General features: G+C 41.1%; 1 protein-coding gene across 2 annotated transcripts; it reads left to right on the top strand.

Annotated features, from left to right (window-relative positions):
• The first annotated feature begins 1,100 nt into the window (after positions 1 to 1,100).
• On the top strand, positions 1,101 to 21,488 carry adora2b (adenosine A2b receptor). Of its 2 annotated transcripts, XR_014206392.1 has the most exons (4): positions 1,101 to 1,643; positions 1,839 to 2,304; positions 17,980 to 19,809; positions 20,080 to 21,488. XR_014206392.1 is itself a non-coding variant. In XM_082171494.1 (3 exons), exons 2-3 carry the CDS (start codon positions 1,985 to 1,987, stop codon positions 18,707 to 18,709), a joined length of 1,050 nt encoding a protein of 349 aa, XP_082027620.1. In that variant the 5' UTR covers positions 1,101 to 1,643; positions 1,839 to 1,984; the 3' UTR covers positions 18,710 to 21,488. The 2 variants fall into 2 exon arrangements, 1 of the variants encoding a protein (XP_082027620.1); XM_082171494.1 differs by having other exon boundaries at positions 17,980 to 21,488.
• Positions 21,489 to 22,315: the final 827 nt, after the last annotated feature.

The raw sequence follows: 22,315 nt of genomic DNA, 5'->3' as shown, positions 1-22,315 counted from the left end.
TAATAGAAGTGTAAGATTTTCTTTTGTTTTTACGCTATACTTGCAAATGTCAGAAAATAAATAAATGTGACCAACAAAATGACATCTAGACAATGCAGTAGACTACAATATCATGCTGTAAATGATTTAGGCAACAAGAAAATGACACTAGGGGGTGAGCACTGTGATAATACACGCCAGTGAACTAAAATCCTAATGAATTCATTCACAAAACACCCCATTCACACACACACACACACACACACACACACACACACACACACAAAACTGCAATCCACGCCAGCATACTCCCAAAATACAATGGCAGCACATGGGACCCATCCACAGGGTGTATAGAGCGAGGGAGAAGATTATTCCTCACAATCAGCATCAGTCATTGACAGACACATAAAGTCTGCGTTGTCAGCGTCTCATGTTGGCAGAGCAAACAGTCCTGAAATCAGCCATGTACAGTAGCAGCAGAACAGAGAATGAGTCAGTACTCTCCGCACTGAGGTTACGGTGTCACTAAAAGGCAGACAGCCCTAACTCTACTATCTCACATTTACCAATCCTTGCAGTTTCCCCCATCTAAAGTCTTCTCCTCCCCATAGGTGAAAGCAATCAAGTCCGACTGCCTTATTGCAGCCAATTAGAAATCCACCACTTTCTAATAGCCTGAGTAGTCAGGAAGAATGTCAACGTACACCACATAACTAATTTGAAATATAGAGAGATAGGCTGAATAATAAATTCCAACAGATGTACGGTCTTTGCGATCTGAACTTGTTTTACATTTTAACAAAGAAAGACCGATTATAATGCAAATATAGGCTTTAGTGACATCATTCTTGCTCTGGATTTGAAAGTTGAATCCACACTATCTAATTTAAGCAAGCACTTTATTGAAGAATAAAGAATAATCACTTTTGAATAAAGTGAACAATTTAAAGTGACAAAAAAAACATTAATTTGATTTATTTTAGGACTTTCATTTTAATATAAAAACAACGTATCTTATTTCAGCAAATCACCTCTCAATCATTCCCCACTGTTACAACTCACCCCAGGGTATAGGTTGTTACAACAACAGAACTCTTTGTAATTTGACATTCATCTGTGATTGTGTAGTAGCCAGCCTACATGTCCAAGTGAGTTTTATTTGTAGTAGACAAATGTGGCTACCGTGTATCAGTTTGAGAGATCTAGAACAAACAACCACTGAGTTCCTGATGCTCAAACAAAAAGTTATAGGCTACTACCACAGAACGTCGGTCTCCCCCGCCCTATATATAATTTATTTCAGGAAAGACACATCTAGATTTATTCTTCATCCAATTCAATAAAACATTTTTATCATAGTTGTCAGCGGACATACTTAAATTAGTGTTTTATTTAAGAATTGCTGATGTAAAATCAGTTCTCTCTCTGTGTGTGTGCGTGTGTGTCAGCGCATCGCTCGCGCGGTTGGGCGTGGCCATGAGCTGTGATGTACAGTCAGAGCTCTGTCTGTCTATCGCGAGCTGCTTGAAAAGCCATGTGTTGCGCTCACGGTGCGTCACATTACTTCCCTACTGCTTCTGCAACATGTACCACAAGACACAGATGCAAACCAGTTTAAAGAGGAACGTCAAACAATAAAAACAGCTCTGAATTATTTCAGGGTAAGTATTTGCACACTACCTCTTCCAAATCCCATAGATTATTGTGACTTTCTGTAATAACTTTCTCCTCGTCAGTGGGAACTTCCTAGGAATCTGTCAGAAATTATAGAATGTATCTTTATCTGCCTCTAATGGTTTTAAATCATTCTCTTCAGGGAATTAATGCAAATAATGTTGTTGTTTTTACACCAACAGATGGCCGTGTTGGCAAATCACAAACTTTGGAGATCCGTGGATTATTGTTCTTTTACCAGTGGGCAAGCACCACAGAGTGACAGACAGACTCATGACATCCTAACTAGCCTACTGTCTAAAGGTGTTTCTCTGTGAAGTGTGCAGCAATGGATTCTCTGTACATCGCTATAGAGCTGGTGATCGCCGTACTGTCAATCGCTGGTAATGTGCTGGTGTGCTGGGCAGTGGCCATCAACTCCACTCTCAAGAACGCCACCAATTACTTTCTGGTGTCACTAGCCGTGGCAGATATTCTGGTTGGCTGTCTTGCCATCCCTTTTGCCATCACTATAAGCATTGGTCTGCGCTCAGACTTTTATGGATGTCTTTTCCTGGCGTGTTTTGTTCTGGTACTGACTCAAAGTTCAATATTTAGTCTTCTTGCGGTCGCCATCGACAGATATCTGGCTGTAAAAATCCCCCTGAGGTGAGTGTTTGACGCTTATTAGTATTTCCTTTTCATTGTCACTGAATTATTAATTACTACCTATTTATGACTCTTGGTTCTTAAATTACAATGGTTAAAAGCCTTACCTATATATACCTAAACAGTTTCACAGCTGTTTTGAAAGAAGCTTTGGCATTTACACGCGCGTGTACAACATTCCGCGCGTGACAGCATGGCATGAATCTGTTCTTCAATGTATTTGGCATTTTCAGCAGTAGGCTACTTTTTTCATTAGTATTATTTAGTTTATTCATCTTTATAAACACAACAAAATGACCATCATCTTTCCTAAAAGGCGGTTATATCGAGTAACAATTATTTAGTTTATTCAAACACACAAAAAAATGACTATCATCTTTCCTGAAAGGCGGTTATATTGAGTAACCACCTTTGAGATAAAGCTGCCTGGGATCAATTTGATGCTCGTGCGTCTGTTGCAATTCGTTGCAAAAGTTAATCTAGTTTATCAAAGTTAAAACACTGAACGACTTATCATGACACAGGACAGCACGAAGATGGCACACGCAGTCACAGTAGGCTACTGAAGCTAAACTCGGCTTCCTGAAATGGATATATCGGTCTGATTTTCTTAATCTGTGTTAATCTGTTAATCTCATGAGGGCGTTTGAAACGAAGGTTGTTTGTTGTCAAAGAAGAAGCCCCTGATGATGAAGGACAGGGCTATGACAACAAACTTTAACGATTAGGATTAAAAAGAAGAAAAAAAAGGTCGACAAAGAGACTTTTCTAAAACAAAGAGACAAATCGCCACTTATAAGTGGCAATTCTAAATTACAGTTAAATCAGGAATATATATTCTACATAATAAATAAATAGTTCCTTATCGTTGCATTGCACATAATTATTTGAATGGTTGTCTCACGCAGTAAAAGGACCAAGGTAAAGAAGCAGTGGTTTTTTGTTTTTTACTCTTTGAATGTTAAACTAGCAAAAATGTAAATGTTGTCAAATCTGAAGCTCACATTTTGACATCTTTCTACACTGCTCAGTGTTGCTCGTGCTGTCCTATTTCTTCTTAATAAGTGGAAATCATTGGAAAGAATAAAGAAAGGAATAAACTACATATTGACTGGTAAACAAAGCAAGTGTGCATGTAATTGCTGTAGCAATTACTGAAATTGAATTTGCAGGGCTTGGGTTTCACTTCCATAGCCAACACTGTCCTGTGGTAATGCAGTTTCTCTGGATTCACAGTGTTGGATGATAGTGTGGAACAGGGGCTTTTCTAGATTTGATCATCACTGGGACACAGGCATTATGCATTGAAACTCTATTTTACCATGGTAATTTCAATCAATTACTAACCAAATTAACTTCATCAATACAAAATGTACATTTTTCAACACTTGATCATTACTAATGTTATAAAAATTCCTGACAAAAAAAAAAAAGAAAAAAAAAAAGAATTCACTAGCATTTTCATGTGCAAACTAACTACCTATTACCATTATTTACCTAAATGAAACAATCACTTCAAAAAGCTTTCACTCATGATGACTAAACCAAGCCACAAATGAAATGATGGCAAATTAGAATAGATAAGCAAGTATTCCTTTAGCAGTTAAAGGAATAGTTCATCCAAAAATAAAAATTCTGTAATTAATACAAACCCTTATGTCGTTCCAAACCCGTAAGACTCTCGTTCATCTTTGGAACACAAATAAAGATCTTTTTGATAAAATCGGAGAGCTTTCTGTACTATAGTTCTTCTTTGCTTTGTTTATAGACATTTGATTTTGAATGTTGTTGTTTTTTTTACATGCGCACATTGTACAAATCTTTATTTGTTTTAAACAGCAGACTTAATATCCATATCTGATCATAATTTGGAGACAATGAGCATATGAACCGTTGTGCCATGCTGCTTATATTTATCACGATGTAAAAATGCCCCTCCCCGCGCCCAAAACCAGTCGTCTGTGGATGAGAATCCGAAACAAGGACTGGTGGGACGTTATCCTGCTCCACTCCACAGACGCTGAGTAAAAGGAGAATTTTAAAATGACGGGAAATTCATTTTTATGACACTTTATTCAACAGGAAGAACAGCTCGTCAAGTCAAGTCATCATTACGCTATTTCTACGTCATTGCACATGCACAGTCCTTTCAGTTTCAGTTTTCAATCCGATCAAGTGTTTACATGTCCTCTCGATTGGATTAGAAAAGGAATAAACCACTCCTTTCAATCCGATCAAAATTTTTCCGAGCCGTCAATCCGATGGATTACTAATGGATTATTTGGTTGCAGTTTAACTACCACTTTGGCGCTTCAAAAAGTTCATAAAGAGATCGTAAAACTAATCCATATGAATTTAGTAGTTAAAGCTACAATATGTAATTTTTTTGCCGCCAGAGGTTGCATTTTCAAAACAATAACAAAGATGAAGCTTGATGAAGGTGTCGTTTTCACCATCCAGAGATGTATAGAATTCACGAATCATATAAATTATATATGAGCTAATAAATTAGTTTTTGTATTACCTGTACGTTTGATCACACTATGTTATGTCATCATAATGAATTAGCTGCCAGGAACGTGAAATGTAATGCTATATTAGCCTGTTACTAATACGTGACTATTTGTCAAATGATTTGGTGGGTTAATGCTGCACAGTTTTACACGTTTAAAACAATAGTACTAAAAGTACATTTGAACAAACCCACAGTATTTGCAAGTAATGGCCAAATATTTTTGTGCAACACGTACTTAATTTCACTGCCATAGACTTGGTCACCAGACTTGATAAAAAGCGTGTACAATAAATAACATGTATTTCCTTACCTGTCTTTTAAAACACACAAGTCTCTATGGACAGATCAAGTCCAAGTTTGTCACAAAGCTCTCCCCATCCTGAAAACGCCATGCCGATATTGATCCTTGTTTTATTTCTCCATTTTTCCCAAAGCCTATTTGCCTAAGTTGATCTATGTTTAGGTTTTTTGGGATTTTCTGTCCTCGCCAATCTATAATCGTGAACAACACAACAGCGGTTTGCGAGATATTGTATCATACATATCATATATAGATTCCTCATTAGCGGCTTACGTATAGCGGCCCATTGAAGACGCTAATGATGCTTCTATTTATTGTATTGTATTTCTCTGGATTTACAAATCCTTGGAAACTTTTGAGATCGTGTACTGTAAGTACACAACTGCATGAAATATATCACACTGTGAAAGTGGTTTTTGAATATTTTATTACAAAAAATTACATATTGTACCTTTAAGTGCAAATTTTCTGAAGAGACACAATCTTTTTATATGAACAGATTTAATGTAGGCATTTTATTCACATTTAAACATCAGCGGACATAAACGTTTTTGAATATTTTATTACAACATTTTTACATATTGTACCTTTAAGTCCACATTTTCTGAAGAGACACAGTCTCTTTATATGAACAGATTTAATGTAGGCTTTTATTCACATTTAAACATCAGCGGACATAAACAAAAGTTCAACCGAACCTGCTTGACGAACGAGAACAAACTTTTGTGGATACTCAAACGTGCTGCATAACACATGAGAACGAACCTCATTGGTTCTTGCAGAAGCTCAAACGTGCTGCATAACACATGAGAACGAACCTCATTGGTTCTTGCAGAAGCTCAAACGTGCTGTGTAACACATGAGAACGAACCTCATTGGTTCTTGCTGCAGTTTAAATGTGCCACGTAACACATGAGAATAAACCTCATTGGTTCTTGCTGAAGCTCAAACATGCTGTGTAACACAAATGAGAATAAACCTCATTGGTTCTTGCTGAAGCTTAAACGTGCTGTGTAACACATGAGAATGAACCTCATTGGTTCTTGCTGAAGCTCAAACATGCTGCGTAACACATGAGAACAAACCTAATTGGTTCTTGCTGAAATTTAAACGTGCTGCGTAACACGAGAATGAACTTCATTGGTTCCTGCTGAAGCTCAAACGTGCTGTTTAACACATGAGAACAAACCTCATTGGTTCTTGCTGAAGTTTAGAGAACAAACCTCATTGGTTCTGGCTGAAGCTGAAACATGCTGTGTAACACATGAGAACGAACCTCATTGGTTCTTGCTGAAGCTCAAACGTGCTGCGTAACACGAGAATGAACTTCATTGGTTCTTGCTGAAGCTCAAACGTGCTGTTTAACACATGAGAACAAACCTCATTGGTTCTTGCTGAAGTTTAGAGAACAAACCTCATTGGTTCTTGCTGAAGCTCAAACGTGCTGCGTAACACGAGAATGAGGTTCATTGGTTCTTGGTGAAGCTCAAACGTGCTGCGTAACACAAGAATGAACTTCATTGGTTCTTGCTGAAGCTCAAACGTGCTGTTTAACACATGAGAACGAACCTCATTGGTTCTTGCTGAAGTTTAAAGGTGCTGCGTAACACATGAGAATAAACCTCATTGGTTCTTGCTGAAGCTCAAACGTGCTGTGTAACACATGAGAATGATCCTCATTGGTTCTTGCAGAAGCTCAAACGTGCTGTGTAACACATGAGAACGAACCTCATTGGTTCTTGCTGAAGCTCAAACGTGCTGTGTAACACACGAGAACGAACCTCATTGGTTCTTGCTGAAGCTCAAACGTGCTGTGTAACACATGAGAATGATCCTCATTGGTTCTTGCTGAAGCTCAAACGTGCTGTGTAACACATGAGAACGAACCTCACTGGTTCTTGCTGAAGCTCAAACGTGCTGTGTAACACATGAGAATGATCCTCATTGGTTCTTGCAGAAGCTCAAACGTGTTGCATAACACATGAGAACGAACCTCATTGGTTCTTGCTGAAGCTCAAACGTGCTGTGTAACACATGAGAATGATCCTCATTGGTTCTTGCTGAAGCTCAAACGTGCTGCATAACACATGAGAACGAACCTCATTGGTTCTTGCTGAAGCTCAAACGTGCTGTGTAACACATGAGAATGATCCTCATTGGTTCTTGCTGAAGCTCAAACGTGCTGTGTAACACACGAGAACGAACCTCATTGGTTCTTGCTGAAGCTCAAACGTGCTGTGTAACACATGAGAATGATCCTCATTGGTTCTTGCTGAAGCTCAAACGTGCTGTGTAACACATGAGAACGAACCTCACTGGTTCTTGCTGAAGCTCAAACGTGCTGTGTGTGTAACACATGAGAATGAATCTCATTGGTTCTTGCAGAAGCTCAAGCGTGCTGCGTAACACATTGGAACCTCATTGGTTCTTGCATGTCAAGCGAACATGCTTGAGCTTCCATTTACCACATCTGATGTGTGAGTTGATGTATGTTTATATGTGAATAAAAGCCTAAATTCAATCTGTTCATCATAAAAAGTGATTGAGTCTCTTCAGAAAATTTGAATCTATTTTCAGACGCATCTATCTACTGGACTAAACCGCTCAATTAATATGGATTAGTTTTGCGATCTCTTTATGAACTTTTTGAAGTGTCAAAGTGGTAGTTGTGTTAGCTGTCAATGTAGAGTACAGGAAGCTCTCAGATTTCATAAAAAATATTGTAATTTTTTTCCGAAGATGAACGAAAGTCTTTCGGGTTTGGAAGACGTGGATGAGAAATTAAATAAATTTTCATTTTTGCGTGTACTATCCCTTTGACAAGCTAATTAATAAAAAAAAAAAAGATATGGACAACGCAATTTCCTCATTCAACTAAATAATACAAATTCACATGGTACTCATCATCACAGTGATAAGCACTAGTTACCTTTCCTCAGCTACAACGTCATATTATGAATAATCGTCTGACTGACAGTCAAGGATTCCACAAGAAAAAAAAGCGGAGGAGGAGCACAGCAAGTGGGCGGGCAAAGGCGTATAATTGAAGAGGATTTGTGGGTATCAGCTGGTGATCAGCCTTCAAGTTTTAAATATTTCAAACTATGAAATAGGAAAGCCTATTTTCAGACGCATCTATCTACTGTTACCTATCTCATTAGACAATGATTTATCAGGTAACTTTACTAGGGCTCGTGCCCTAGTAAAAGGGTCTAGCGGCGCCCCTGGTGTAAAATAAGGAAATGCTTACAGTAGGTGACTTTAATGAAAGCCTTTCAGAGCACTCCAAATCATCTCAGATCCTGGGTGGTCATCTCACTGTTAGACTCTCACTGTTTAATGGGCAAGATGAACGTATGTTTCTAGTTATGCCGTAGTTACTGGAAATACAGGCTTTTGGCATGATCGCTGTTAGTAGATGATCCAAGAGGAACCAAGTTTCCTCACAGTGCTGCCAAACAGTATTCCCGCTTCGGTTTTCATTCACCAGACTGGACCACCACGTCTTTCTCTCACGCACACATTCTCCGCTCTCATCTATCTGTCTCTCTCCATCTCTTTTCCTGCGTATAAACACAAAATCTCAGTGCTGACTGTTTAGCTGCATGTCCTCTGAAGGATTTAAATAGTGTTCAAGTTTCCTAAAACAGTAGGCCGCTATTATATAAATGTAAGCGTAGGCTTGAAATAAGTTAGGAGCATCTTTTTCCTCTGAGTCATTGGTTTTAACTGGTTTTAACATAAGAAGAGGTGGTTAATGGCAGGACTTTCCCTTTCAGTGGTATATGTGTTCACACATCATACAATGTGTTTTTAATACAGCCAGATGCTTTTCTGTGTGTGTTTTGTTTTGTTTTACTTGCTTCTCTTTAAAGGGTTATTTCACCCAAAAATGTACGTTCTGCATTCTGTCATAATCTACCTCTATATATATATATATAGTCATACAGGGTTGGAACGACATGAGGGTGATTTTTTGCTAATTGAAAAAAAAAAATGTTGGATAATTTTATCTATCCATTTATCTATCCATTTAATGTTCTTATTTGTTCTTATTTGTAAGTTAATATAAGTTACAGCAAAGTGGGTTGATGAACCATTACAGCAAAGTGGGTTGATGAACGGGTCAATGTATTTTTATTTTTTTTTGTGTGTGAAAAAAAATGTGATTTTTGTCACAGTGGGAATTTAGGACAATGCCATTAACCAATGATCATTAATTACAGAGTGTTTGGAATCAAAATTATTTGGAGTTTGGAATGCTGCTGGCCTTTTTTCTTTGGCAACATAATCTGTTTTTGGGGCTAAGTATTCTTTTAATGCACCTGCTCACATTGTTAAGAGCAAAGCGGCTGAGACCTTCTCCCTTTAGTGCCATTGTGTAAACTGTTTTCACTTACACTAGAGCCTGTTGGCAGAGATCTTTGGTTTAAAGCGGAAGAGAGGCAGCTGAAGAACGGAAGGGTTAGAGGAGGGATTTGTGTGCGGAATAGAATGAAGGGGTGAAAGAGAGAGAGGATGATTGGGATGCCAGCGGGTTGTTGTCATGCCACAACTAATCCACTTTTCCCTCCATTCATGTGCCCTAAGAGTAAAGGGAAGCTGGCACTGAGAGATAGAAAAAAGTGTTAAAGCTGAAAGAAGTGTCTAACAAAAGGAGACTGTGCTCTTGGAGCTAAATGCAATTACATCATGTATTCTTGAATCTGAAACAAACAAAGATTTTAGATAGTATGGTTTAAATTATGCACTACAAAAAAGCCAAGGATGGAGAAAATAATGTGCAGAATTACAAGTCAAAGCAGTGTCCTTGCAGTAAGTGCACATGCACTACACATTAAGCCATGATGCTGACATGGGTGACTGAGTGTTATTCCTAAGCTTCCCATTTCCCATGATGCATGTAGGAATTGCTAAGGTGGTCACAGTGCGCTTTTAGGGTGTTTTGTGTGCTAGGTGTTTACTGACTTCAGCTGAACCATCCCACTGTTTGCATTATTGATTAATTTTCCTGTTATCACCGTAAATCTGCTTTGAAACAATCTGTATTGTATAAAGCACTTTATAAATAAAGGTAACAACTAGCCCAAGTCAAAACACCAACCCCCAAATCACTGTCATGATGTTCTTGTCTGTAAATGACTCCTCCTTCCGTGTAAGTCTATGAGATAAAAAAAAAAAAAAACTGTTCTATCTCCCAAATGAAAATCATTAGTCCAGTTGCTTGGCTGCATTTTTTTTTTTTTTTTTTTTTGAGTATTGAGTACATAACAGTTTAATATGGCACACATGCTGGAGGACAAGTTATGCATCAAAGTTTGATTAGTAAGAGGTTTGTTTAAATCAATAAGCCAGTGTTATTGTAGTATTATACTAGTACTTTTAATTAATATTCGTATATATATATATATATATATATATATATATATATATTCAGGTTTCATTTCAGTTTTAGTATTAGTCATTTTATGTACTTTTATCATTGTTTTTTGTTGTTGTTAATATTTCTGAACAGCTTTATTTTTCAGTTTTAGTCATTTTAGTACTGCAATTTCAACTAATTTCAAATTTTCACTTTGGGTTTTTAAGTTCTCTTACGAGAGGTACTCTCGTACTGCGTAAATCTTACGCTAGGGGAAAATCTATTTTCCGCGAGATACTGAAGCCAAAAATTATCCTTAATTTTGAAATAATGTAAAACGCGTTGCGGCAGCATGCAGACACAGGCGAGACGGCTTGTGCGCCTATTGGCTGCCCTGCGGCAACTGCAGCAGCCTATCGATAAGGCCCACTCGTGACGTCAGCTCCAATGGGGGCGCTTCGCGCCCAATACGTCACGTCCCGCCAGAATGGGCGTGGTCTAGGGCTATAAACATAGCTTCGAGAGGCTAGCTCACTGATTTTTCATCTCTTCAGCGAAGCTCTCGCATCGCTGGATCCGGAGAGAAGCCGCGCCGTTTGAAGAAGCCTTTCAGCGGGACGAGTCGACACTCTGAAGCCGCTGGCCGCGCCGCCTTCAGTCGCCTTCCTGCTGCGCTATCCGGCGTTATATCCTTTCTCTGCTACTGTGTTTTGTGTATGTGTGTGTGCTCGCCGCCGCGACACACACTCTCATTGCACTAAAAGAGCCGGGCGTCTTTTTCAAGACGCCCCTTTCCTGAGGATCACGCAGCTCTCGCGCTCGCTGACGGCGACCGCCCTCACTGCGAGCCAGTTACTGCCTATGGTGACTCTGAGGACTCACCTGGCATCCTTCTCCGAGACTGCTCCTCCGCCCCCCCCAACCCGCAAAGCTCGCCGGTGCGCCCGCTTGCCTTGCCTGCTTGGGGAATGATACCTGCTCTCCCTCTGTTCGAGCCGCGCAAACCGCGCCGTTCACAGGGGATGTCAGGAGCGGACGGTCACGGGGCTAGCTTTCTCTCTCCCTCTGTTCGAGCCGCGCAAACTGCGCCGTTCACAAGGGAGGCTGGAAGCGGACGATCGGGGTTAGTTTTTCTTTACGTTACAAGAAAGCTACCCTGCCCTTGCGCCCCATTCACGCGTCACTCACCGGCGAAAAGAGAACTCAGTTCCCTGATTAGGCGACTGGAAATATCAATATTGCAGCAAACGAGCCTGTTGTAACACGCACGCTTGCAAGCAAACGCCGAGAAAACATGTTGACGCTCTCTTATATGCTCATGCATCTACACACCTTTGTGTTCCCCCCTGTGGCTCAGTGGTGGAATCTTAGGTTTTTCGCACGAGAGACCGGGGTTCGAATCCCGGTCTAACGGCAGATATATTATGCCGCCAATGCTTCGCTCTGTCAGTTCCCTGAAAGGCGACTGCAGATGTGCATTTTGCAGCCAACGAGCGCGCTGTACAACCCGCTCGCCTGCACCCAAACACCGTTTCTATGGTTCCCGTGCGTCACTGGCGAAAGGAGAAAAGGGTGTTTTTAGCCCCGCTGCGGCCGGGCCGACCTCCACTCCTGACACATTTCTCATTCCCCTCTTAAGTTCAGGTGACTGGAAATGTCAATATTGCAGTGAGCGAGCCTGTTGTTTTGCACGCACGCCTGCAAACAAACGCCAGCATGTTGACGCTCTTTGATAATATTCGCGCTACTGAATGTCTATGTGTCTTCCTCTGTGGTCCAGTGGTAGATCATCAGATTTTCGCGCGAGAGACCCGCGATCGAATCCCGGGTCTACCGGCAAAACACATTTTTGCCGTCAATTCTCGCTCTGGCAGTTCCCTGAAAAGGCGACTGCAGATGTGTATTTTGCAGCCAACGAGCGCGTGGTACAACCCGCTCGCCTGCACCCAAACTCTGTTTCTATGGTTTCCGCCTCTGAAGTTCAGACGACTGGAAATGTCAATATTGCAGTGAACAAGCCTGCTGTAATACACGCACGCCTGCAAACAAATGCCAGCATGTTGACGCTCTCTGTTTCTATGGCAACTTCTCGCTCGTTCAGTTCCAGTAAATGCGACTGTTCCAGTGTATTCTGCAGTAAACAAGTCGGCGAAGCAGCCCGCTTGCCTGCACACAAACGCCGCTTTTACGGCTACCCAGATAAATCCCATAAGAGTGTATTTTCTGGTGTCCCGGCCACGGCCGATGGTGTTACGAATGTAGACGAAATGCCCACTGCCCAGTGCTCATTCCTACACACAAACACAGCCCGTCACACAGGGCTCGCGCACATGAAATCGACCCAGGTCGATTGCGCATTAAACGTGGTAAATGTGCCCACTGCCCAGTGCCCACAAACACTACGTTCCGCATATCTCAAGGTTTCTGTAAAAACAAAACCAACGTGCATTCGCTCTGCTCAGGCGGACAATGCTCTCAGTGTTGTAAATGTGCCCGCTATCCCGCGCCCACATTCACACATAGACATGACAGGTCCTACGGGACTCGCCCAGCCCCCCCCTCTCGGTTGACCACCGCATAGGAGTCGAGCGCGGGCAATCTGCCCGCTGTTATCAGCGCGCCCCCTGCCTCGAAGCGCGACGCTTATGTTACAGCACACCGAAGCCCCTCTGTCGCTGAGCGACCAGAGCGCGCTCCGCATTCAGCCCCTAGCCATTCGTGCAGATGCATGGGCAAGGCTACCCGGGGGTTTTGAAGTGGGTGCTAGACATTATAGAAAGAGGCTATTCGCTACAGTTTCGCCGACGCCCTCGCCGCTATGTGACGCGCGTCGAAGCTACGGTAAAAACAGAAGTAGCACCACCTACTTCGAGCCGAAATTTTGAAACTGTTGAGCAAAGGGGCCATAGAGCCTTTATCTCAAGCTCAGAGTGAAGGAGGGCTATACAGCAGATACTTCCTGGTACTGAAAAAAGACGGGGGTCTCAGACCCATACTAGATCTAAGGCAACTGAACAGAGTGCTTGCGAAGCAACAGTTCAGAATGCTCACGACCAGAAAAACCCTCACGCAGATTCGCCGAGGAGATTGGTTTGTGTCAATAGATCTGAAAGACGCATATTTTCAAATACAAATAGCGTCACGTCACAGGCGACGTTTGAGATTCGCCTTCGAGGGCCAGGCATATCAGTGCTCAGTCCTACCGTTCGGCTTGTCTCTAGCCGCTCGCACCCCTCAGACTACAGGGCATGCGAGTATTGAACTACTTGGACGATTGGCTGATTCTAGCTCAATCTCACTCGGTGCTCATAGAGCACAGGACCATTTTGCTCGATCACCTCGAGAATCTGGGTCAATTGGGCGAAGAGTTCTCTGTCTCCCAGACAGATAATATCTTTTCTGGGCACAGAACTGGACTCGCTGTCTATGATAGCGCGACTGTCACCAGAGCGCGTACTAGACATTCAGCGCGCAGCGAGCTCTTTCCGCTGCGGCGCATCTATCCCGCTCAAGAAATTTCAGAGGATGCTAGGTCTCATGGCCTCAGCATCATCAGTACTTCAGCTGGGCTTGCTTCGCATGCGCCCGCTACAGTTCTGGCTGAAAGCACGAGTACCGCGCCGAGCGTGGGCTTCCGGTCTGCTTCGTCTCAAGGTCAATCAGAAATGCATCGCAGCTCTGAAACCTTGGAAAGCAAACGACTTGTACCAATCAGGTGTTAGCCTGGGGACTTCCTCGAGTGTGAAGGTAGTGTCTACGGACGCCTCCACCTTGGGATGGGGAGCACTGCTCAAGGGCAGACCGTTCTTCGGCCAATGGTCAGAACGGGAGAAGCTTCTACACATAAACTGCCTCGAAATGTTGGCAGTAGACAACGCACGGACGCGTTTTTGTCCCTAAATACGAGGACACCACGTCCTGGTCCGCTCGGACAACATGTCAGTGGTGTCCTACATAAATCGCCAGGGCGGCCTCAGGTCCCGAAACCTGCACAGGCTGACAGAACGCCTCCTGGTGTGGGCTCAGCGCAACCTGCTCTCGCCGAGAGCAGCGCATGTGCCAGGGCTCCTGAACGTAGGACCGAACAGACTGTCCAGGAACAATGTTCCGACAGGCGAATGGCCTCTACACCCACAGACAGTCCAGCTGCTGTGGAAGAAATTCGGCAGAGCGGAAGTAGACCTGTTCGCGTCTCAAGAAAACGCTCACTGTCTGGAATTTTTCTCCAAGAGCAGGGACGCGCTGGCTCACGTATGGCCCCGCCGCCCGCTCTATGCCTTTCCTCCCGTCTCTCTCCTGCCTCAGGTGATAGAACGGATCAGAGAAGGATGCTCAGTGCTACTCGTAGCGCCGTTCTGGAAAAACCAACCCTGGTTCCCAGTTCTGATGCAGCTAGCAAGCACTGCCCCATGGCCAGTGCCAGTGAGGAGGGACCTCCTCTCTCAGGCCAAGGGCTCGTTTTGGCATCCGCGCCCAGAGCTGTGGTCCCTTCATGTTTGGGCCATCAACGGGTACCCGCTGACCTCCCCAAGCGGAGTGTTAAACACGATCACGCAGGCTAGAGCTCCGTCTATGCGACGTCTCTATTCCTCGAAATGGTCAGTGTTCTCCATCTGGTGCACAGCTCGTGGCGTGTCGCCCCTAGACTGTGGGGTGACGGAGGTTCTCTCCTTCCTACAAGAGCTGTTGGACAAGGGCAGGACCCCTTCCACGCTCAAAGTGTATGTGGCGGCCATAGCAGCGTTCTCAAAAACAACGCTGGGTCAGTCAGTAGGAAGGAACGATTTAGTCATCGTCTTCCTTAGAGGAGCTAAGAGACTGAATCCTCCCAGACCTCCCTCAGTCCCTGTATGGAACCTTTCTACAGTGCTGGAAGCCATGAAAGGTGACCCATTCGAGCCTTTACAGACGATTGATCTTAAACACCTGTCTTTCAAGACAGTGTTTCTTCTGGCTCTCGCTTCAGTGAAGCGCACAGGGGACTTACACGCGCTCTCAGTAAGCGCGACGTGTATGGAGTTTGGGCCTAATGACTCAAGAGTTATACTCAAACCTAAGCACGGTTATGTTCCAAAATCCCTCAACACACCGTTTAGGTTCGCTTCGGCGATGAAAAACCAGTGAGCTAGCCTCTCGAAGCTATGTTTATAGCCCTAGACCACGCCCATTCTGGCGGGACGTGACGTATTGGGCGCGAAGCGCCCCCATTGGAGCTGACGTCACGAGTGGGCCTTATCGATAGGCTGCTGCAGTTGCCGCAGGGCAGCCAATAGGCGCACAAGCCGTCTCGCCTGTGTCTGCATGCTGCCGCAACGCGTTTTACATTATTTCAAAATTAAGGATAATTTTTGGCTTCAGTATCTCGCGGAAAAGAGATTTTCCCCTAGCGTAAGATTTACGCAGTACTCGTTTCCTCTCTAGAGAGAACCGAGGTTACGTTAGTAACCGAGTACGTTTTTCGTCTAATATTTATATTTTATTTTGGTTACCAAAAACCGAAAACTTCTTAACTAGTTTTAGTTAAGAATAACAACACTGCCCTAAATGTATGGAACAGTAACAGTAATGCTTGTGCAAGATACACTGAAAAAAATTTGGAGTAGGATTTACTTGAAAAAAGCTAGGACACTTTTTTCACTCAGAAAATGCTAGTAAATTTACAAAGATTTGCCAAGTAAAAACCTAAACATATTTATCAGTAGCTTTAATTAGAAATCTTTAAGTTAAATTTACTTGGAATATGGAATTAAGTAAACTTTACTTAACCTAGTTAAGTGAAAGTAACAAAGAAAATAAGTCATCTCAACTTGGCTAGTAAAAGGTTGATTATTATCGATTTAGTTGAAATTTCCTTTGCATTACATTTCACTCAAACAATTATATTGAATTATACCAGTCATTTATAGTATGTGCTTTCCTTAGATTATCTAAGTTATTTATACTACATCATGTCAGATATTAAGCATCATGTGAATGCAAAGACCTCAATACTTGGTAGACAATACACAATGACGGTAACATTTGATGGATCGTTTTTGTGTTTGAATGTGTCATTTTGAGCAGAAAATGTACTCGAAATGTCACAAAATGGCAAGTTACTAATCCTGACAACAAAAGCAATGATAAAACAGTGTAAATACAGCTGGAAACCAGTGAAAAATGAACCTCATTAATTATTCAAGGTCCAGTGCATGATGGGAACCCCAGTATCAGAAAAGTTGAGTAATTTTTACTTAATTTTATTGAGTCGCTTTCATTTCTACTCGCTTGAATTAAGTACTGATATGGAATTTACTTAGTTTTTTTAATTCTTGCCTGAACTAACTTTTTCATGTAAATTACATTGTTTTTTTCAGTAGTATTTACATCACCAAAAAATTTTTTTTTACAGTGTAATGTAGTTATCTGCAGGCAAACTTGTTTTATCTGTGCTTTCCCAACCCCCTCTCTATCTGTCACTGAGGCAGCACCACTGACGGCTGTGGCAGTCCAGGTCTCTCAGAGAAAGGTTATGGTGGTGGGTGCGATGAATAATGCACCTCGTGTATTACTCATTTAGTCCATCAGTAGAAGCAGAATCAGAGCTGTCTGAGGATGCCTGATGAAGTGCCTCCAAGTGAAAGCTGAAGCCATCAGTCACTTTAGTGTTTATGTTAAGCTCTTTTCTCCTCTCTCTCTGCCTCTCAAATTTACTATATCTATACAAATACAGGAGTAGTTGGACATTCAAGTCACACTTAAACAATCATGAATGTCATTACACTATAGACAAAATATAATGCTACTGGCTACAAACAAATGCTTCACAAGCTTTTTATCAGAACTAACTTCCTTTTCTGAGTCTTTTTTTAATTATTATTACTTTTTTTGGAACCGACTTCATACATCCACTACAAATCAAAATTCACACAAGTATTCTAGCAGAGTAACCACAGGTATAGTTCACTACTAAAGTTTGTAAGTATATTTATTTTGAACAATACATTTGTTGAAACTTCAGAGTAGAATATAAAAATAGTGAAATATATAAGGAAATAAATTTACAGTGTGAGATGTAATTTTTAAATGTAAGATTTTGGTATTTTATTAAATGAATGTAATAATGTGGGATCCAAAATTATAGGGAATCTGGGAATTTGTTTTAAGCCTTAAAAGTTTTAGGATTTTATAAAAAAAGAAATGTGGCCTAAAACGAAGAAGAAATAATGAATATTCTGCAATATTTCTTGGTCACTAATCAAATAAGTGAATTTGTGACATTGATCATGTGGCTCTTTGTACAGATGGTCAGATGTTCTAATGCATTAAAACATTATTTGGTTTATCCCTATTTTGTATTTATTTTACTAATGCACTTAAATGTAAAATAGAAGCATTTTTACTAGTATTCTCAGACTTTTGGACCCCAGTGTACAATATAATAAACTCAACCACAAGCCAAATGTTTAGCCAAAATTTGCTAAGTCTTTATTCGTTCATCTTTGTTTCTCTGTACAGGTATAAGGAGCTTGTCACAGGGAAAAGAGCAAGAGAGATCATTGCCATTTTATGGATCTTATCCTTTATCATCGGACTCATCCCATTTGTGGGCTGGAACCGTAAAGACTTGTCCTGCTCCAAAAACGAAAGTTGCTCTATACAGACTGGCAACAGCAGTGATGCTGCTGACATGGAAACAGGGTTCTTGCAAAGCTGCTGCCTCGAGTGCTTCTTCGAGAACGTGGTGGACATGAGCTACATGGTGTACTTCAACTTCTTTGGTTGTGTGCTGCCACCTCTGCTTATCATGTTGGGCATTTACATCAAGATCTTCACAGTAGCACGTAAACAGCTACATCAGATCGAGCTCAAATGCAGCGTGAGTAATGGCGAGAATCACCACCATGGCCTGCTGCAACGGGAGATTCGTGCCGCTAAATCGCTCTCCATCATCGTGGGCCTGTTCGCTCTCTGTTGGCTGCCTGTGCACATCTTGAACTGCCTCACTCTCTTCTACAGCGAGCTGGAGAAACCCAGTTTCATCATGAACACTGCCATCATCCTCTCGCACGCCAACTCCGCCGTCAATCCCATTATCTACGCCTACCGTATTCAAGAGTTCAGATTCACTTTTAGGAAGATTCTGAACCGCCATTTCCTTTGTCGACGGGACGAGTTGTATCGCAGCTCCACTGGAAGCAGCATTCACAGAGACCAGATTACAATGACCATTGACCCTCTGATATAGAAGTCTTTGTCAAAATTTTTTGAGAGAAATGTTTACAGGCCAATGAACTGCAAACAACATAGTCATAATCATGATGTCTAGCGTGGGCCACTATTCATGAAGACCTTTAGCATTGGGGACACGCTTGAAAAAAAAAAACTCAATCACTACAAATCTGTGGAAATATTTATAGATTGCATTTCCAAGCACTAACAAACTTGAGCAGTGGCCTTAGGTCAAGCTAAGTGTTTCTATTAACACAGGAATGAAAGCTAAGAGCTGTCAGTGGGTCTCTGGAAATGCTGAACAATGACCTGAACCACATAGATGAGAAACCTAAATGAAGATCCTGTAGAACAATAAAACAGTAATCTTGGGCAGCTTTAGTTCAGTCTTCAATGATCTTGCGTCTGTATAACAGCCCACAGGATCAATCTGAAATTATAATGCACATCAGCTGAATTACACCACCGTGGAACAGGGCACACAAAGAAACCGTTTCTGAGTGCTTGAATGTATTAGGACTTTTTTTTATTTATTTTTTTATGATTGAGACTAGACTGCTCCTCAGTCTGTACTGTATATGCATGGGGTAAAGGCACATTTATGAAGCCATATCAGAAAGAAAATCCATCATAAAACCATGTACACAGACAATGATGAAAAATTACCACACTTTTAGACTTTTCATTATTTAAAAGGCATGTTTTTCAAGGAGTTACACTATAGCAGTACTGGTCAATTCACAGCTCAGTTAACTTCAATTTCATATCTGAAACCAAAATTACTCCCTCAGAAATCTCAATACACATACTGTACAGTGACCTCAATAGTCAAAATGCACACCTCAAAATGTATTGCATTACAAGACAGAAAGTGTCAAATTATCTTAATCTGAATTTTTGTCATTTTATTTTATAATATAAAAACTAATAAATATTATTTCAAATAAATGTAACTTTGAAGGAGGCCCTGTTACTTCATAACCATTATGCTCTCTTACTTTCTAACATCTACACAGGTGGGGTCCAAAAATCTGAGACAACTATTGAAAATGACCCGTTTTTAAGGGGCGGCTCCTTTAAAGGGGTCATCGGATGCAAAAATCACTTTTATATGGTGTTTGCATATAAATGTGTCTTTGCGGTGTGTGGACACAACCACCATACAATGGAAAAAATCCATTCACTTCCATTCCTTTTAATCCTCAAAAAGCCTAAACAGTCTCAATAATCAAGCCGTTTGGATTTTCTGAGCAATATGATTTCATATTACTCATGCTCCGCCCACGACCACTGACGGACTGTCCCATATTAGCATATTCCCGCCCTCAGCTATTTGTATACTGTCCGCCAAGGCAGAACTTTACACACACACCCCACGGAAGAGAGGGGTGGGGTGAGCAGTTGCTCATTTTCATTTAAAGAGACATGCACCGAAACGGGTCGCTGTGAACAGAGCTGTTTTTGAGGAGGTAAAAAAGGTGTTGTTTTACACAACCATTGAGGAATTTTAACCAAAATATCTAACAAACTTTAAATGAAGACCCAAAAGAATCATACCAACTTGTGTAAAATGGGCATCCAATGACCCCTTTAGGGCTTGTCAATAAACAGCAATGGTTATGATTGGCTAACGTCATCGCATAGGAAACAGTCTCAACGGCAAGTGTTTTGAAAACATTATCCATATAAAACCGTCATTTACAGGCAAAGCATTATGAAATCGTTTACTTGTGGTTTGCGATATAATCCGCAGTCAAATCCATGACTGCTTCATCAACAAAAGTTTCTTTGCAAGCTCTTCATTACATTGTGCCTCATTTACAAATATGCAGTCAAATTCTCAGAACAAGCTTATAATCCTCTGACGTGATCCACAATGCCATTAAAAATAGACCATCCACTCGTTCCTGATGCTGGCATCCTTCTGAAGTCTCTACACAATGAGCTGTTTGAACAGGACGCGTCAAAACAATCGTTCCTTTATGTTTCCGTTAACTCTTTCATTTGTTTTCTTGTCTGCAGACTCAAGTGCGTGGAGTACGTCAGAAAGTGAACAGGCATCTGTATACTGTATACAAATAAGCTTTTATTTGCTTTTGATGCGACACTTGAAGGCAAGTGTCAGCCGTTAAACCACTGAATGCCAGTGGGTGGTGTAGATGTCTATTTGTCGATGTCTTGCTCTGGAGGCAGGCATATGCAAATAGATTTGCCTGTGTGACGTCTCAAACCTCACAATATCCAAACGAGAAATTTTTGGAGCTTGAGAAAAAACAAACAATCTTTATTTTAGAACCTTAAAATTAGATTTGAATCCCAGATTTTCACTGTGGTCTCAGACATTTGGAGCTCAGTTATATTAGTGTCCCCAGATGTGAATGTCCATGTTTCTGTTGTCTGTCTAATGTGTCACAGCCCATAGGAACACATTTGTTGTTGAATGTCTGACTGTGACAAACTACCCAGCCTGAAACAACAGCAGCTGACCTGGAGCAAAGACTGTCTCCTCTGGAGAGAGATTTACAGTGTCACCACTGGAACTGGATAGTTCATAATGCTCTGTACTGTCAATACTTGTATACTGTTCTATAAATCACCAAGCACCTTTACAGTATAACCACAGATTTGGAGAGAGGCACTTGATCCTCAACTGGCTCATCTAGGCTACATATTAAAGTATTACAAATATGGATTATAAAATGATTGAAAAACTGAGAGCTGTTGTATAGGTTAAGTCCCAATCTCCATCCCTCGCCAATTATTTCATTCGCCACTATATATCTGCCAAGTAAAATTGGCAAAATAAATAAATAAAATGTTTATATTTGGTGTCTTCTGAAGAGATCCTGTTATTTAAAGAAAATTGAGTGCATTTACATTGTGCCCTAATGTATGTCAGGTTATATTGTTAAAACCTGACCAAGTGATAGTTCATATCAGTGCTTTAAACTGTTCTTTTGAGTATTGGTTACAAACAATTTCAGCAAAATTTAAGCACAATGTGCAATTTCAGCAAAATTTAAGCACAATGTGCAATTTAAGCACATTTTATGGTGGTTTATTCAAAGTTCAATGTCTTTTTGTGCATGTCTGATTATGTTTTGGCATCAAAATTTACAGATTTCAAATTTCATGTAATTGGGGTTTTCTTGCATTGTCAGGTTTTTAATAAGATGATTTCTAAAAGTCAATTAGTGTTTGTTTTAAATGTAGAAACTGACATCACTAGATATATTTACATGCATTAATTTTCATCTTACTAATTCTTTGGGTGCATGTAAATGTAGCTATTGGCTATCAGATGTTCTAATAGCATCAGTTCAAGACACTTTTTAAAAATAAGGACACATAGTTGAAGGTCTAACATAACCAGTTAATGAGCCCACATTTAGAAGTCATTTTGAAATAAAGGAAATGTTATTAGATTTTGGTTTTGGGAGTGAATTGAACACTGTGTCCAGGTGCGATACAACAAAGCAACAAGATGTTTTGTCCCACCAAGTGACACATTTTGTCATTCAATTAATTTCTATTTCTGTCATGTAGCCCTAGGTCCAGGATGAAAGCTCATTGGTCCAAATACTGTAGCAGTATATTAACAATCATTGATCATGGCTGTGAT

The sequence above is a fragment of the Leuciscus leuciscus genome (genome assembly GCF_965113295.1).
Source record: "Leuciscus leuciscus genome assembly, chromosome: 5".
Classification (NCBI taxonomy): Eukaryota; Metazoa; Chordata; class Actinopteri; order Cypriniformes; family Leuciscidae; genus Leuciscus; species Leuciscus leuciscus.
The sequence above is the reverse complement of the archived record's forward strand: the minus strand, read 5'-3'. Positions and strand labels throughout refer to the sequence as shown.